The sequence below is a fragment of the Anopheles stephensi genome, chromosome 3 (genome assembly GCF_013141755.1).
Source record: "Anopheles stephensi strain Indian chromosome 3, UCI_ANSTEP_V1.0, whole genome shotgun sequence".
Lineage (NCBI taxonomy): Eukaryota > Metazoa > Arthropoda > Insecta > Diptera > Culicidae > Anopheles > Anopheles stephensi.
In genome coordinates, this window is record NC_050203.1 from 2147929 (window position 1) to 2166411 (window position 18483).

The 18483-nt window shown below is 48.7% G+C and overlaps 1 protein-coding gene across 3 annotated transcripts in view; it reads right to left on the minus strand.

Moving 5' to 3' along the window:
* Positions 1-18483, minus strand: part of LOC118512170 (phosphatidylinositol 4-kinase beta) — an 82913-nt gene that overhangs the window by 4077 nt on the left and 60353 nt on the right. The window contains exons 1-6 of one of the 3 annotated variants that reach the window (XM_036056255.1): positions 10064-11433; positions 3669-3780; positions 3295-3598; positions 3092-3217; positions 217-3000; positions 25-143 (exon numbers count right to left, since the gene is read on the minus strand). In XM_036056255.1, coding sequence (XP_035912148.1) covers positions 25-143; positions 217-3000; positions 3092-3217; positions 3295-3598; positions 3669-3780; positions 10064-10104 — 3486 coding nt within the window. In that variant the 5' untranslated portion in view covers positions 10105-11433. Of the gene's footprint in view, positions 1-24; positions 144-216; positions 3001-3091; positions 3218-3294; positions 3599-3668; positions 3781-10042; positions 11434-18483 lie in introns of those variants that run through there. The other 2 variants (XM_036056256.1, XM_036056254.1) reach the window with 2 other exon arrangements.

Below are 18483 nucleotides of genomic sequence, written 5' to 3' on the forward strand. Positions count from 1 at the left end.
CACCACGGACAGTCATCTACGTACTTTCAATGCCGCAGCGGAAGGATCGGAAGGGTCATTGCTGAAGGGTTTCGCATTCTCCGAGTTCAGGTTGGCACAGTGACGCTTCTTCACCTCGCCGATGTTGAATAGGGCGGGAGTGTCTAGAGGGGAAAAAAACGGAAGGTTAGATCATGTTCAGCCTGCCGACTGCCCTTGCCACCCGACGATACTTACGATGATCGCGCGAGTCGTACGAATCGACCGAGAACTGCGATATCGCATCCCGATCGCTCGACATTTTCGTGAGGCTCAGATACTGGGCCGTAATTTCGTCGTCCTCCTGCGACCACACATCGTCCTCCGTCAGGCCGAGCTCCATCATGCTGCCACCTCCAGCACCGATGTCAGCCGAACACTCCGACAGCTTGCTGTGCCGACTTCGTGAAGTGGCCAACGATGCTGCCACTGCAGCCGGTAGTGGAACGTTTTGCGGAGCAGCACTTGACGAGCCGGTCGCCGTTTCTTCGCTCGCCGGCTGACAGGAGGACCCGGCGGTGGTCTGTTCAGTCTTACTGGGGTTGCTTTCGTCCGTGGAGTTGAGGGCGCTGGCACTGATGCTACTGTCAAGCCGCTCTTCGCTCTTGGTGTGCCGTAGCGTCGGCATCAGCTTCGGGATAACGGGTGACGTGTAGATGTCTTGCACTTCGACCACCTCCACGTAGATGATGTACGGAGTCTTGTCCTTCGAGTTGAGTACGGCCGTCTTCTCCTCCGTAATGCGCACCACGTGGTGAGGCGTTTCGGTGTGCAGTGGAAGCCACACACGTGCCGGTAGATTTTTGTTAATCAGGTTAAGCAGGATGCGCAAGCGTGACGTCTTTTCGATCTTCGTCTGCAGACAGGTCAGCATCTTGCCGATGTCGATCAGCGCCTTCATGAACTCCTTTTCCGGTGCTAGCTTCGGAGCACCGCAGGAACATACCGTCTGCTGGCCGAGCAGGTCGTTCACTGTGCCACGGACGGATTCGAAACACACGCAACCATTGTCGAAGGCACGCCCCGTACTCAGATCACCGAGACATACCGGCGTTCGATTGCTCGGACCAGGAACGCCCGGCAGTGGAGCGTGATGAGCGTGGTGATGTTGCGCCAGCAGACCCATCATACCCGTGGCATCAGACTGCGAGCGATGATGCGTTTTGCGTACGGCAGACAACGCTGGATGGGCTTGCAGTGTTAGAGGGTCGCTGGTCGTTCCCAACGCCTCACCGCCCGTGCTGGCGGGGTTCGGAGCAGCACTGGACGTCAGCTGCGCAGCTGCCAGCTTCACTCGTTCCCGCTTGGGGTAAAGCTCGCGCAACAGGCTCAGATGCTTGCGGACACTATTGCCCGCGCCGCTCAGCATCTCCGTGTTGAAGTTGTACGCCTCCAGCAGCCAGACGCACTTGAGCGAGAAGTCCACCGATTGCCGACACCGGTACACCAGGTACGGATCGAGCACCTCGGACAGTTCTTCGATCTGCATGTACATCACGATCAGCTGCGGTATGTACAGATCCACCTCGCCGTTCGGGAAACTGAAGATCTTATTCCCGATGAAGCTAAGCACGCCCGGTTCCTTCGAGTAGAACAGATAGTGCACGGCAAAGTGTATGTTGAAGACGGGCGATTCGAAGAAGCGCAACAGTCCACTCTGCCCCGTTCGTTCGGTGCGAATCTGCGACTCATCGCGCGGTCCACTGCCGGTACAGTGCATTGTGGCGGTGGAGGTTGTATTGGAGGAGGAGGAAGAAGAGCAGGAGGGCGTTGCTGCTACGGCCACTCCTGGAACCACTTTCAACGAAGCGGTCGAAGACGATTTCGACAGAGACGTCTTGGGAATGTTTAGCTGACTGTTGCCGCTGTCCGTGCAAGTGGCCGTTGTTTCGAATTCCATCGATGCTGAGGTTGTTGTCGTGGTTGTGGTCGGTGTGGTCGCACTATTACTACTACTACTACTACTACTACTACTACTATTGCTGGTAGTATTACTGCTATTGCTAGTTTGTTGTGGGGCTTGGTGATGATGTTTGCTGCTGCTGCTACTCCTCGCAAACATGCTACCAAACTCTCGCTTCCGTAGCAACTCCGTTGGGGATTTTACCGTAGTGCTCGAAGAAGCACCACTGGCCGTTGCTCCAACACCAGCTCCACCGCTTCCCGTCGTGGCCGTACCTGCCTCTTCCGGCGCTGTATGCGTCGCCGCTTGCTTTTCTTGCTTCTGTTTCGCGTGCTTCTTTTCGTGATTATCGATGATGCTTTGCGCCGTCCGGAAGATTGCATTCTTGGTTGCACCGAAAAAATTCCGAAACATAACCTCATTCTTCTGATCCGTCTTGGGTGGATCGCTGAGGGCGGGCTTTGTCTCACTCGGACTGACCGCCGTACTTGGCACGTTAGTGGAAGCAGCAGGTTGCTGTGCAAAGGGTACCGTTGTCATCGTCATGGCGTTCGTGGGTGTCGTCAAGCTTTTTCCTTCGCCAACGATCGGTGTCGCTGCGTCTGGGTGGGTAAGCAACTCGTCCTCCTCGTTGCCGAGATTTGCACCCACTACCGGTGCTACGCCACCCTCGCCATCTTCGAAGTGAATCGGAACGAACAGTTTCTCCAGCATGATGGCAGCCCGGGTCATGTTTTGCTGCCGGTAGCGAACTTTATCACTAACCGGCCCGTTGACGCCCGCCTCGATCTGCTTCTGTGAATGCTGCTCCTGCTGCTGCTGCTGTAGTTCAATGCAATTGTCGAGCGGCCTCGAATCTGAGTCGCTTCCGTCTTCTTTCGCCGTCCGGTCCATGCTTGTGGTAGGATAGAAGCACAGGTCGGATTGTAGCATCCGGTACTCTTCCTCCATGGAGGTCGTTTCCAATATCTCGATGCACTCCTCCTCCGATGGATCAATCTCACCCGAGTCCAGACTTTCCCTAGATCGGCGGATTCTCGTCAGCGAGGTGTGATCAGGTTCCGAGCCACAAATGATGCCTGCATTAGCATTAGCAGAGTGAAAGAAAACAGTGGTTAGAAATCTTGGGAAGCTGAAACATGAGTTGTCAACCGAGTTGCTCGCACTTACCCGAATCATCCGATCCGAGGCTCGTTAGATCTTCACGCTTTTTGCTGTCACTGTCCTTCACGATCGAGTTTACGATCGTTTCAGCATCAGTGGAATGACTACTTTTCAGTGCCCGCAGTACAGTACCTATAGGAAAATAGCAGAAGCAACAACAGGTTAAACATTTCTAAGCACTCAAACACAAGCATACAGCAGATACGTACCTTGCTCTAGAAGGTCCCCCGCCTTTCGGCCTATCTGTTGCCGACCTGGCTGGTGATGATGCGTCGTACTGTTCGTTGCTGAGGCAGAGGATGCAATTACAACCGTCTCCGTTCCCGCAGCTGAGTCGCTTCTCGTAGTGCCGGCAATGGACATGGAGGTAATGCCTCGGCCACTATTGCTCGGTGTATTGGTCGGATTGGTGGACGAGGATTGAATGATTTTGCTGCACATCGTACCGCTCAGTATGCCGTTCGTGCAGTGCAGCGTGTTTTCCGATTCCGCGCTCGGTGAGGACACTTCCACCTGCGAGAAGCAAGAGTTCCTTGTTATAGTACAGAGCTGCCGTGACACACGACTAACGCAATCGTCCTACCTCTGGTATCCGTTGCAGCGCACTATCTAAACTTCGATTTCGGTGATGTTGGGTCATGTTGATGCGATTGTTGGTCACCTGCGACACTGGAGGTAAGAGAATTCCCATTGATCTGCAAGAGAAAAGCAAAACGATGGTAGAAATGGGAAATGTGACGAGCCATACAGACTAAGCAACAGGGGTGGGAAGAAATCCTCGACATGCTTGACCCGCTTTGAATACAGTTCAGTACATCGCACAGTGTGGAAGGTTAAGTTCAAACCGTTAAGAGGAAGCGATCTAACCCGTTCCGGTGTCGCATACATAAGCATCCATATTGCACGAAACACGTGTCGTTTTTCGCCTCAATGCCCATCTTATTCACACATGCAGGCGGTTTTCTTTTGTGTGGTTAGAAGAAGAAAAAAAAAACACCGAGCTGTGCGTCCCTTTGGCGAACCTTTTTCAGCTTCATTGGGACTGCGAGAAAGGGGTTTAAGGATGAACCCTATACGACCCGGGAGTCGGATTTATGAAGGTTGTAAAACACCTTACCAACCTATTCCACACAGCCAGCGCACGGACGGACGATGGGATGGATTTATGCAACCGCACACAGCCGAAAAGAGCGAATTACGCTAAAAAGATTACTTTACGCAGTACGCAGGAACCGGAAAACGAACGACCTGTGCCGACGTACCTTCAACCGTATCGTAAACTGATGCTCTGAGTGCATCCATTACTACTGTTCGCGCTGTCGGAAGAGTGCTTAAAATTCACTGCTCGCTAATGTACAACAAAACGGTAACGAGCTTAAAGATGATGTACATTTGCAAATGAACAAAGGTAGTTTGCATGTTGTGAGAAACGGGGCTGCGAACAAACAAACGAGGGATTTCAGCAATTGAAACCAACACGCACTTTTGCCGCGACGGTATCAATTATCTTACGACACAATGGTAGTGATGGGTACACGTTTTGGCGGGCCCGGATGTCTAAGCTAATAGTTCCCGAAGGTCGTTGGGGAATACAACTTTGACTTCCGCACCCAGTCTACGGGAAGGGAATTGTCCGTTAGAGCATGATCATATTGAGTTAAGAAATAGAATAGAAATTCTAATATAAATATTTGTCACGAGGCAACTCCCTTGCGAAAGCGTAGTGGACCTGGGATTCTTCCAAATTATAGTCTAACTTCACAATCTTCAAACTTCAAGCCGGAGCCCTTAAGGATGTCTTCTCAGAAACTGCTGCCATCCGCCCAACCGACGACTGGCGTTTTGTGGCCAAATTTGATTTACTGCAGTTGCAACTGAAAGCCTACGCGCAGTCCGCGTTCCATCGTGCAGCGCCCCCGGAAGGAAAGGGGTTGCTCGGTTTAAACTCTTCAATGCCAGCCAGTTCCTCCCACTCTTAGCAAATTCCTTTCTTTGGAGGACACATACACACATAATTCATGATGTGTTCCGAAAATAGAACCTCATCAGCATGGCTTCTTGACGATGATAACTGAGGCTGAAAGAGGGAAAAAATGCCAGCATTCGTGTCCGTCTGCTGGGCACGTCCCCAAGGGGATGATGATGAACTGGCGCGGTTCGTTACCCTCTCAGCAGTTACTCAGCGCAGCAGTTCAAGTGAGTTTAGAACCTTTCGAACGATTTGTTTATTTCTTACTGCATACGCGGAATGTGTGACAAACGTTCGGGAATAGCTGCTGATTTATTGCGCTCGCGCAAGCATTTAAATGTTTAATGTTTTCCCAAGAAATTCTAGAACAAACAGTTGCTAGTTCTAGTTCTAGCTGCCACCAGTTTCACTTTCCAGATGCAGCTACTAGGTTATGTGTGTGCGCGTGCTGGATGTCTGAAGGACAGCATACCGGACGCCCGGACTAGATGCTTCTGTTCGGAGCGGGGCTTAAGCTCGTGGAATTTGTGTTACATCACCAAGTTAAGCAAGCAACTGCAGGCGAGTAGTAGCAACCGCACAGGTATATCTCCACCACTAGAGCATCCCCTCGCTTGGCTGGGGACGACCTATGTTAGGGCACGGCGCAGTTAGGTGCGCTGCAGCCAGAGTGTGTGTGTGTGCCCAGTAAACTGATACTTGGTGTAATCGATCGTGCAAATATATCTCCCCCCACCCGGCCCAACTTCTTTGATCGTATCGCATGAATTAAGACGATCATCATCGATCGATGGAGATTCGCTTATCGTGCCCGGGGACAGGTAAACCCGACGCTTGGTTAAGCACACAAAGCCTATCCGATTCTTTCCGGTCGAGTCCCGCAACTCAAGCCCAGACAGAACCGGTTCTGAGGCTTGCTTGGCATTCAAAGTTGCACACAACTTCTGGGTGTACCTCGGTGGTTATGCAAGCAAACCATTTTCTGAGATCACCCTCCGACGACACGCCATCTTGGAAATCGTCACGTCAGATGCAAATAGGGAAGAACAGAATGCACACAGTTGTCCAATTCATCATCAAATTGCACCACACGCTAAACCTCCGTCAAGTGGTCCATTCCTTCCAGGGTGGGAACCAAAGTCGGCGTGTCACTATTTGCATAAATCTTGTCACAATTTGCACGCATCAAAAGCATAAATTTATGTCGCTGCTGCAAAGTATGTACTTGTGGGACAAGCGAGCAAGATCTAAAGAAGACCTCAGGCTCTAGACCACCTCCGCTACTCTAGCGAATGGTGAATGGTTTGGGCAGCTTCGTTCGGTCATTTGTTTCCCATGCCGTGACCATTTGCACGCTGTTCCAACGCTTATTGGTTTCGAGTGTGGACGATGGGAACGAACTTAATAATCCTCTCATAAACTATATCGCTACGGTCTGCCGCGCACGTCACACATTAACAGATCTATGCTCCCGCCTCACTCTAGAACGACCACCTCTGCCGCCAGACCGCTGATGTAATGTGCTGCTGGCGAAACATGGGACATACATCTCGTACGATGGTCGTGGCCAGAGTAGAATGCGGAAAACCTGCGACCATGATCACGCACCACATGCTGCTACATCATGATCAGATCAGACATCTGGGGTAAGTGGAACAAATAAACAGTTTGGAGTGAAGTGTGTACGCAATAAAATGCATCAAACGGTTTGCCAAAATAAGCGATCCGCTTCTCGAAGCGACAACACGTGCGACGAAGGGATGGACTGGGTTACGATATAGTTTGCATTAATTGACGGGAAGCAATAATTGTGCTGCGTGCTATTCTTGGCGTGGTTACTCATTAGTGTTGCTAGTGCAATTAGGACGGATAATGTTTCACGCGTGTCCCATGTGTGATATCCCGCGATCGATCGTTTGTTGCAATCTCTTTCTGGGTATGATATCTCGACGACTAATACAAGATTATTTTCTCCATTTTAGGGGTTTCTTGGCACACAGAGGAAACTTTAATTTTCCCACGAAATACCGCACTTGCAAGGATTCGCATCCGACGACGCATCACTGACTGAAGTAGCGTGACGCAAAATTTCCCATCACTCCGAAGACTCGGCGGACCCTTGATGTTTGCGCTTCGCTTCCATTTATTTGGGCGATAATTTATAATTCATCCCCAATACCTAGTATTCGAAGCGCAAGTCTCCAAGTTGCTAGAAAATGTTGGGTTTTCAGTTTGAAAGAGGTCGCCCCACTGATGGGTACCACGCGAACGCGATTAAGCGGTCCTGACGCCTTATTCAATTGCATAAAAGCTCCAGCTTTTACGGGGACTGTCTGAAATATTGCAAACACATTTTACCCATCCTTTAGTTCATTTAATCTATGCTCCAATTTAATTTTCGACAGCTCAACTACCACTTCGTCACTTCTTCACAGCGTGTGGCGCGCATGAATCAGGGCTGGAAAAATTACCTTCGCACGTGTTTCCAAAAGCATTTTGTTTCGGTAAACATTTTATCCGATGCAGCAACGAAGAGAGCGTTTTTGTTAGCATAAGTGGTGATTTTTGGTCTATTTTTTTCGCCCGCCCACCTCCCAAGCGGTTCACCAATATCGACTAGCCGAGGAACCGAAAATCCCTGGATTGAATAAAACATGAGCATGGATTTTCGGCTGTAGCTAGTAGGTACCTTTGGGAAGAAGCTCGCAGCTTGTTGTGTCGTCGTTTTCGGGAAAGAGAGCATCATTTGCCTTCATAAAAATAAAAGCAGACGAAGAAGCAACACAGCTCGCCATGGTCGCAAAAGATAAGAATGTTCAGCTGTATCGTTCGAAAAATCGAAATCCAGCAGCAGCAGCAGTAACACCATCAAAGCTTTTTGGGGATGAACACTTGGTGAGTGTTGTAGGGATGCTGTTTAGTGGACAAGTGAACAGAGCGACAAGAATTGTTCGTGATGCGAATTTACATTTCTGCGACGGGGTGACGCTACTCTGCCGGACGACGGTCAGGCAGACTCATCAGCCATTTCGATACGATTTTGTGATAAATTTGTTTCTGTCTCTGTCGGTGCTTTTTGGCTAATAATAATCTGTAGCGTGCGTCTAGGCGTCCTGCTAGAAGCTTGCTCTTTAGAAAAAAACTGTTGCGGTTATCTAAATTATTCGTTGCGTTAAAACAGAGTCCAGCTCAAGATCTCCAGCCATTTTAGAATATATAATTAAACCAGGCACATTTATACACAGCACCTCTGAGCAGGGGTTCCGAGCAAACGTGAGACACGCGGATGAATGCTCCTACAATGCAAACATTGCCGGGCAGAACTCCGCTGCTATCCGGCGAACGGCGAGCGTTCCCAGTTCCGCGTGCACGTGAAAATGGACAGTGCAAAAACGTGCCTCAACCTTTCACACCAAACTCTCTCACACACACACAAACACCGTTTGGACATTCTTCCAGTGGGACTTCGCAATGCTCGTGTCGTCATGTGGCCTAGGCGAGGCACACCCGAGAGAAGCACAGCGAGATATTTATATGCATATCTATCTAATTTGTTCCGCAAACGGACACGTTCCAATGTGGCCACCACTAGAATGGTCCGGACTAGAGAGTCGCACTGTGCCGCGTTGCGGTCGTATAATCAAATGTGCCTTTTCATGGCAATACTGCGAATCCTCATCATTTGCACCAACGCAAACTTGTTTTACAGTGATGGAAAGATTTGTTTTGATGGATTTTAATGATGAAGTTGGTAGTCAAATTTACGGACATGACTCTCTCTCATGAAGGGGAGTTTACTGATAAAGTTGGCACGTGTTGCTAGTAAAAGTTCGTGGAGCAAACTCTAGGCAAACCCCCCGTTTTTGGATATTATGCTCTTACAAAACTGTCCTAAGGTGCCAGATACTTATCGTGCTGATAACGCTCGTAAATGAGCATTCGTCACCTGTTTCAGACAGTGGCTTACGAAATGGATTAAGTAAGGATTAATGCCACCATTTTGTTGAAACGGACAAACGCGTGTCACCAACGACGACTGAGCTTGACCGTTGGAACCGTTTGTTTCGTGGGCAGGCATCATTACGGATGATTCATGAGTGTTTTGGGGTCACGCCTTAAGCTCTTGAGCTACTGAGCAGGGCTGGTTGTTGGGAAGCTTCCATGGCATGGTGGAATTATCGTTCTCACGCAAAACTGGTCATCAGAAATGTAAAAAAAACTCATTCTGTGGTGGAGTTCATTGGACTATAAGATCATTAAAACTGTTCTGACAAAACTTGGAAAAAGGAGATATCAATAAATGACCCATCATTAATTTATAAAGAAGTCCCCTCGATCTCCATTAATTGTGCTCCTGAAGTTCGACTGACGAAAGAGAGAAGAGCTGTCTCTGTTTTGAAGCATACAAGAAAATAGAGACCAGATCATCTTCATCATCGATAAATTGTTTCCATTTAGCATTCATTCAATAAAAGAAAGAAGCTAATTGAAGAGTCGTACAAAGGGAGTTTATTCAGACAACACACAAGACACTTGAACACACGATCGAGAAAAAACATGAAACGTCATTAAGACATACAAGAGACGTACGAACAAAAAGATCGAGACTTGTATGACACTCGGATTAGTAGAATCTTTGGCACTTTGGTAAACGGCTGTAAAATAAAACCCGGCATCGCGTCGATCAGAGTGGGAAAATCCCGGGAATTCCTTTGAAAGGTGTTTTGTTTTTCTCAAAGGGAAGAGCCCTAATCTTATCGTTCGTCATCAGCGTTGTAACGTCACTGATTACGCTCGTTATTGCGGTTATAATCCCTGCTTATCGAATGTTGACCGCTTAATTATCATGCGCTGAATGATGGCAGCAAGATGCACATCGATTGCATTCTTCAAGAGTGAATTCGGAAACGCCACAGGGAGCAACGCGGTTTAAGTACAGATAATATGTCGTGCTTGTTGCTAATTACTATGGAAAGAAAGGACTTTACCTGTTCTTTCCTCGCTAGTACCTGTGATGAACTGGAACTGTTCTAATGCCACCGAGCTCCATCGTGTAGTAAGCGTGTTTGACAGCTCATAACACTTAGAATGGGAATCCGTTACGCTGCTGCGTTACGAGCGTGACGGCACGTTATACGCTTCACACAATCTAGTTCTGTAGGCCAAGGGAAGCTCCTACTTGCTTAGGCAGGTGCTGGTTTCTGCTAATAACACTTTCTTTACGGTCTCGTTGAACCGAAAGGGAGTTTTTCGACGGCACCCAGGATGAATCAGGCCGATCGGCGGCACACACCAACAAAAAAAAAACCAAACAAACCACACGGATGGACGCAGCAAACGGGAACGATAACGGAAACAAACACACACGGCCACACAGGCCCACTTATCGGGACACGCTCTTTGTTGTTTTTTGCGCAAATTGCACACCACGAACCATAGAGAAGAAGTACGACTGCTCGCGGTACAATGTTGGCGCTTGCTGTTTCACTTTTCTCCAACCATACAGGGGGGGGCTCATGCAAGAAGCCAACCCCAACACCGGCAGCGGATCACAGATGGAAAGGAGGTTGAATTTTCAACACACTTTTTACACACGCTCGAAGCCAAGGAAAACACAGCGCACGGCGAATGGAGTTGGAACGGAAAAACTCGGCAGCGGAATTTTGAAAGCTTTGAAGACGGCGCGCGACCCAGGCCACTACCTCACTCACACACCCAAACACACCACATCAAATCGGATCGGCAATTTCGTAAGGGTGGGTGAGAAGAGTTTCACTTCACGCAACACCAGCTGGGGAGGAGGAAATGAGCTAAACAACAGGTGTTGTTCGTTGGTAGTAGTGTGGCGATTTAGTGCGCTAGTGCATTAGAGGCATGTACACTCACAAGGCCACGATGGCGCGGCGAATGAGGCGAATTGAAGGACAATTTCCACACACGCGCACACGGTTCGGATCACAATATTCTCTGTCTACGGTACACTAAACGCCAGACCGTAACGCTTGCTCGTACGCTTTCTCGGGCACGTTACGATCACTATCGGCGGTGTTATCAGACACAGAAATCACCATTCGGACGTTACGCAGTGCTAGATAACGTCTGGCGGCTGCTCCCTTATCACAAACACTTAGACACACAGCCACACCAATGGCCACATAGGATCCAAACTCTGCAGCTTCACCTTTGACCAAATTCTAACGTACAACGAACCTTCCTCTAACTGCCGTTCTGCCTGTTGGATGAGTAATGACAGCTCACGGCTAGAACGTCACCTCTTATCACATGGGGAATCGTCGAGCCGGTGACGTTAAAACCGAATACTGCACTTGACAACGCACACGGTGAAGTGAACCGATTCCACCCGACGACGGCCATCAACTGGTCCGCGTTTCTCTCGATGTGGGTGTGCTGCCACAGTGCGGAAAACTCCCCCTTAGTTGCAGGGGGGGTTGAAAACACATCGAGCGCGATAAGTGGAGAAGCTTCCCGACCGATTGCTTTGTTGGTGGCCACCAAAACACGGCACCAACACACATACACACCATCATTGCGCAGTGCAATTAGAGTGCTGGTGGACCGGCCGCGGTGTGTATCGGGTCGGTGTGAATTTGTAAGGTTTCGCTGCCAGACATTCTTTTCATTCCAAAAATTGTGCGAAAGCAAAGCGAGAATTCCAATCAACCGTAACGAACCAACCGATCGTGCGTTATGGCACACGGATGTACTAGATATGGAGATGTAGTAGAAGCGGCAAGAACTTGCTACGCCTCATTGGACACCACTCTCAAAACGGCAAGATCTTGGCAGACGCCACTGTTCGCTGAGGTTCCGTGGTGTTAAAGACACAGCGTTGCAGAACTCTGCGAGCGTCGTAATCAGTGGCTGCAACCCGCAAGATACATACGGGAAGGCATCGCAATCACTCACGATGGACGATGTAATGCAAACATCGAAGAAAGATTGCTGACGCATCCCCTCTTCTTGAGCCCCACAGATAACGGACAACAACATCAACAACACCTTCACCAACACCGTTTTGGGGAACATATTGAGCGCAAAAAACCGAAGCTAATTGCGGCCCCAAATGCACCAACACGCCAACGTCTACCACCAGCCACCATAGTGGTAAGATACACAGCGTGAGAAAGAGGACGCAAAACAACACCCAAACTCTTCATCTCTCGTTCGGTTATGAAAGTGCTATTGCCGCCCAAAAGTCTAATTAAATTGAGTACGAGCTACCCCTTCCTTGGTTCACGGATAGCAGCCCACAATCAAGATGGATTTATTTGCTTTGATTAGTACGCCTCACTCATTCCATCTTGGTGACTTTTCCAAGCTAGCTCCGCAATTACGGACTGTTTGCGAAGAGATGATGATGGCGATCGTGGAGACACAGCAATGCGATCCAGTTGAAATAGAAAAGATTCCCTTTCTTTTCCAATCTCCTTCGGGCCACCCTGGCCACGGTTCCCATCCAAAGGCAAGATGGTGGTAACCACACGGTTCGATTGCGGACCACGAAAGCGAAACGAAACTTTCCCAAAATAGTGGGCCTGCCTGCCTGCCACGGTGGTGGAACTCGCGGGGGCTGGGCTGGGAAAATGAGCTGGAAAGTAAATTTTGGTGCAATGCATCAAGCTGCTCAAAATACTCCCTACAGCTCGAGGTTGGTTTTAATGTGGTTCTAGCTAACGCCTAGTGTCCCAATCCCCCAGGTTAGCTGATAAGCGATGACATTCTGGTGTGTGAAACAGAGCTCGATAGAATTTGTGTCATTGAACAGTAATCATCTCGCTGTTTATCACACAAATGAGGGCTTTTTTTTCCTTCCTCTGATGAGGCATCTACTAAAAGCAACCGATAATACTGGTGCTGGCGATGATGCAAGGTACATTAAATTTATGGCTGTTCCGAATGAACCGACACGCGGGTATTCAATCGACACGCGGTGTACCCTAAGGCGATATGATAACAGTGTGCACGAGTGAGGAACCGAGTCTGTTTCTTTGTTTCTCTTATGCAGCTCAAGGTTCGCAATGGTCGATGCACTTGCTTGCAGCAGAGTTACGTATCGGAGGTGGTGCCCATTTACCAAGAAATCAATGATCGTGCCACGCTTGAGATGAAGCCACACAGACACAGCGGGACCAGACCATCTCTTCGAGCTAAAAATTGTTCCGATTGGATGAGTCGTCTCGAATCAAGTCAGCAAATAGTTATCACCGACCGATCGGCCAGCTTCAGCACCGTCCAACCGTCTTTCTACTGTTTTGCACATTGGATCAGCAGTTTCTCATCGAGGGACCGATGGGGATTTGATGGTGGCCATTGGAATCATTACTGCTCGAAGCTAACGATTTAGTAGGACGCGCTACTCGAGCGTGATCCAGATAATGAAGATAATGGTTGCTTTGGGGCAACCCACAACCGACGGGAAAGGATGACGGCGTCAAGCAAGACCAGCGTCGGACGGAAACAAACAACGGAGCGATTTATTGCTCTATAATATTCAATCATCGCACAAACTGTGGGCTGAAGAAGTTTGCCAATAAAGCTCTTTGTTCCAAGATGCTAAGCAGAACACATACGGTACTTGCACATCACCGTTGCGTCCTTGGGTGGGAAAGTTGGTAACACATTTTGCCATCACTCTACCGACTATGGCTGTCCCTCCGAAATGCGGCCAGATCTTTCCGGTAGCGCCATACTCCACAACCGAACAACAGCAAGTGTTCTTTAGCTGTACTTGGGGTTCACTAAGGTAAAGTTAGCTTGTTAAACAACCCTTCAGAGGGCTTTGGAGAGTATGGGTATGGAAGGTCCCGGGGCCCAATGCACAGCGTGAAGTGAAGGCGAGTAATTAAAACTTTCCGCAAACACTATCGGGAAGGAAAACAATAAGATGCCTTCATCTACCACCGTTTCGTGTGTACTTGAAGAATTGCCCATCAAGACGTTGAAGGTTTGGTCGGAACAAACACAGCCACACGGACACACTCACTCGTGCTTTCTACCGCCCTGTGCTCGAACGGCAGAAATTTGCCTCCACTGATAAGGCAGAGAAAGAGTGTACACAGACTCCACGCGAAAACGTGCACCAAATAATCGCAAGCAAGGTTTGGACGAGAGTTTATTGAAAGTTTTGTTGGTAGCAACCGAAAAAGGAAATCAGCTCACAACAACACACGCGAGGCGGTATCACTTGTCGCCATATTTCATCCAGCGCGGGATGTCCAGTGTGCAAACTCCCCGCCGGTAGATACTGAAGTCACACGCCGTTGGGTTGGGTCACTGCTTTCACACGCCTGTCAACGAAGACTTCAGATTGGGTAAAAGTTATGCGGATATCTCTCTCCCTCAGTCCTGTCCTTCGCTACCCTGTCACATCCTACTGGTAATCCAAAAGCTGTGACTATAACTTTTATTGACCTCCGACCTGATATTACCAAGCAAGGCGTAACGTCAACAGCATCCAGGAAAAACCGCAAACCAACAACTTACAGCTCTGGTTCAACTTTTCCAGCCTCAGATCAGGGACGACAGAGAGACCCGGGGACGAAACAACAGCGAGATGACAGCGTCTTATGCAAATGTCAATTAAGCACAGATTGCACGTGGTAAGTTTGACGTTTCGCAGCAAAGTACTCGCCTCTTGCCGGTGTCGAGTGTTCAAGGCAACGCTAAAGTTTAGAGGATCGATTACACGTTTAAGCCGGCGTGTCTGCGAGCTTGGAGAGAGCGTCCGTCCATCCGACGCTTACTCTAATTCTATCAAATTACCACCATTGAATGACATTTGTGGGTGACGTGGTGCCTTCGGAGCAACAACTTCCACTCATGTTTGTTGGTCGTCTAACTGCGTGGCCTCACATATGCTGCAAGCGTTAGTGCATCATAATGAGGAAGTCACAATTAGCTTTCTCCTCGCTGCTAATTACTTGCTAAGTTCGTCCATTGTCGTGGTTGATAACGCTCCACTAATAAACGGATCGTTCGCTCCGTTGATTAAATTATGCCCCTTCAGAAATTCAGAAACCTACCAACCCTCACAGAAAGTGGAGCTGAAAAATGATTAATAATTCAACCCATGATGGAAGGTGAAACTAGACCGCGGGTAGAGTCCGTGACTCGTTAGAATATTGATTAAAGGTCTTCTCTTGCGACGAGACAAAATTGATTTCTCCACCCTAAACGTGGGGGATATTATTTCCAATTTCCAGCGTCCCCAAACGTCGGCTAACCGAGTCGTTTTGATTTATCTGTATCTCCAACCTCTCCACAAACATGGTGCTCAGTATATTTACTACCATAAACACTCTAAACAACCCTTTAGGACCGGTCGGCCGCACGGCAAATAAATTCCTATTCGCTTTTCACACTAGCCGACAAACAGAATGTTAGACGTACGTAAACAGCAGCCCTTCTGTCCAAGTAGAAGGATGAATCTTCATTTCTAGCGCGGTCTCTCTAGATGCACTCTATCTAGGCAGGCGGCATCAGAAGCATTTTTATCATATTTCACCTTCTTATCTGTTTTCACCTTACCACGGGCAAGCATCACCGCTGTCGTCGACGCCGCGGAGAATAGTGTTTTCCTTTCTATTTATGACACAAGGATTGGGACGGTGGTCCACTGTTTCTAGGGCACTCTTATCCGCGATCCACGCGGGGTTTCATAAATTTTAATAAACGGCATTAAAATCTCTCCAGCGCCTCGTAGCGGTACCGTTACTGGGCAAATCCTGAGACTAACTACGAAAAAGGAAACTAATGCGTTCTTGCCTGGGATTGGACAAGTTGCCAGTCTGTCAGTTCCACAGCTAGCCTATCCGACCCTGTTGGTCCATTAGACCGTCATAAATTGAGTTCTGGTTTGTTGTTTTCGTTAGCAGCAGCATCGTGTACAGCGCCGTATCGAATGCATCGAGCTTCGTTTCGTCGATTTTTCTCCCTGGTGCTAATTAAATCAACCGGTGCAGTGTAGGATGCCACCAGCATGCCGAAAAATCTCTGATTATTATCCACCGGTCGAAAACGATCGAACTTGATCAGATTACCAATCAGAAACTGTGGACAGCAAATCGGATTACCAAATCGTAGACCACCACCAGCACGCGGATCGTTGCGGGTGCTATGATTATCTCTCGTGCTGGTCCAGAGCTTTACAGACTCCCCAAGACCGTCATAAATTATACTCTTATTGCACACGGATTGCAGGCGGCCAGAAAACGTTAAAGTAAACTGTACCAAAGTGTAACAGCAGGAGCAGATAGGCGTTCTCCCACCGCCAACACCGCTTCTCGGTGTACGCATGTTGGACATTATCACAAAACGGTTACTGCTTCTCGGTTTTGTACAGGTTCTGGAATTAATGGCATAAACGTGCCGTCAAAATGCATCCGGAGAACGCTGTAGGTAGTTAATAAGCTTGAAGCGCTGGAATTGAATATCGAGATATGGGGCATGGCTCCTACCAGTAGTTTTGGTCCGAAGATTGCAACGATAGACCCCTTACAGGCACGAATAAACAAATATCATTCCATTCTCCATTGGGACTCCTGTACAGATATCGAGAGAATCGAGGGCCCTGAAGGGCTAGTGATTCCGGTGCTAACAATTAATCAGTTGCACTGCACAGGGTAACAACTGAGCCGAATTGCGACATTCAGCCCGGGCTAGATCTCCTACTGAGCCACCAGGCACGATTGTGCTGCATTTTAATAGCACCTATTGGTCAACTGCTCGTGTATCTCGTACACAACACTGCCTGGTCGGTAAGTTGCAACAGTGCGCCTGAAGTGTTGAGGAAAGAACTGCGCAAGGAACGATTGGCTTTGGCCAGAGACACGTTTGGCAATTTTTAACAACGACACTTGGACCAGCGCTAAAACGTGCTCCAATCAATTAGCACCTGACAGGTACGGTACCCCAACACCCCGAAGTCTTTTTGAAGCAACTTGCAAGACTTTTGGACAGCGAGCGAAATTTGGACTCTCGGACATGTGATGTAAACGACCAGACCTAACTTCACGGCACATGCGACACCTCACGCTCTTGACACACGCGAAACGATGCTCAGGTCGAATCTAGCCCTCGGTCTGTCCGCGCGTGTACCTGACGTTTCACGTTATGTGTTCGCACCGGCACGGAACCAGCGGCTACGCACACGTAAACACGTTGGATTTATTATCGATTTGTTTTAATTAAATTAACTCCCGTGTCCACGAGTCTTCGAAGTTCGAGGTAGGACAAAGCAAAGCAACACCAAACAAACTCGTGCCTTCTTTATGACCCCGCAGCACCGTGACCTTTATCGGTGCAGTTGGATGATAGCGATAAGGGCATTCGGCTATTTATTGGGCGTGTTGATGAGGACCCTAAGTAAGTGCTGGGTGTGGCTGAGCGCCGCATGGTAACAGCAAAGGCTCTCAAGCGAAAGTCGTTGTCGCTTGGAAAGGCAAAATTAAAATGCTTTTCTGCTTCCCTTGAGTTCCTTTCTAGTTAATCCTTTTCCGCGTGGTTCTTCACACGCAACCAGCGCAAACTCCCAACCCCCATTGTTCTCCGAGCCGGGCTCAGTGTGTCCGGATTTCCGGATAGCTGTCGATGGGGCTAAATCGTAACTCATCGGGGGTCATTGGTGCTCTTGTCCCTTGATAAGCATTCCGGCTGTTTAAGCATTCCGCTCACGCACGACGAATCGTTCGCGGGGTGTAGACTAGACCAGGGATCGTCAAACGCTAAAATAAGGGAGTCTTATTCAAGAGTAGACATTGTTCCACCGGCCTACAAAATTGATGAATCTGGCTTGAAAGGAAATTTGAACCATAACAAAAATTCAGACAAGACTTTGCCGATCTCTGGTGGAAGATAGCCGACACCACAAACACCTATTTGCCATTCGTGGCTGTAGTCTCATGAAAGTTGCCAAAGCGTAATAATAAGAGAATGGATCGGAAACGGAGGTACGACTGAATCCAATCTACCCATTTTGGTTCTTTTCATGGAGCTCCAACTTCCCCTTCTAATTCTACGAGACATTCTACGGCGGAAAGGCATACGTGTGTGAGCTGTGAAAAGTATTACTTCCGCATCACGCCTTGGTGTAGGAAGACTGCCACAACGCATCGCAAAGGAGGAACCATCTTCCCAACACTCCGCCGAAGTTGGAGACAGCCGAAGTGATGTCATACGTACGCTCTGCGGGGCTGGAACGTGCCTAGGATTACTGACAGTGTTGCCTCTGTGAGATCTTAATACAATGTACCGGCAATTAGTTACGTTTATTAGCGTCCATTGAAGAGCACGACCCAGTCAGACATGATTCATGATTGATTTGCTCGTAAAAGAGCTAATCAACTGCATGGCCGAGATTTTATAGTGTCTCGTGTTCTGAAACAACGCTTCGCTTCCAAATGCTTTTCTG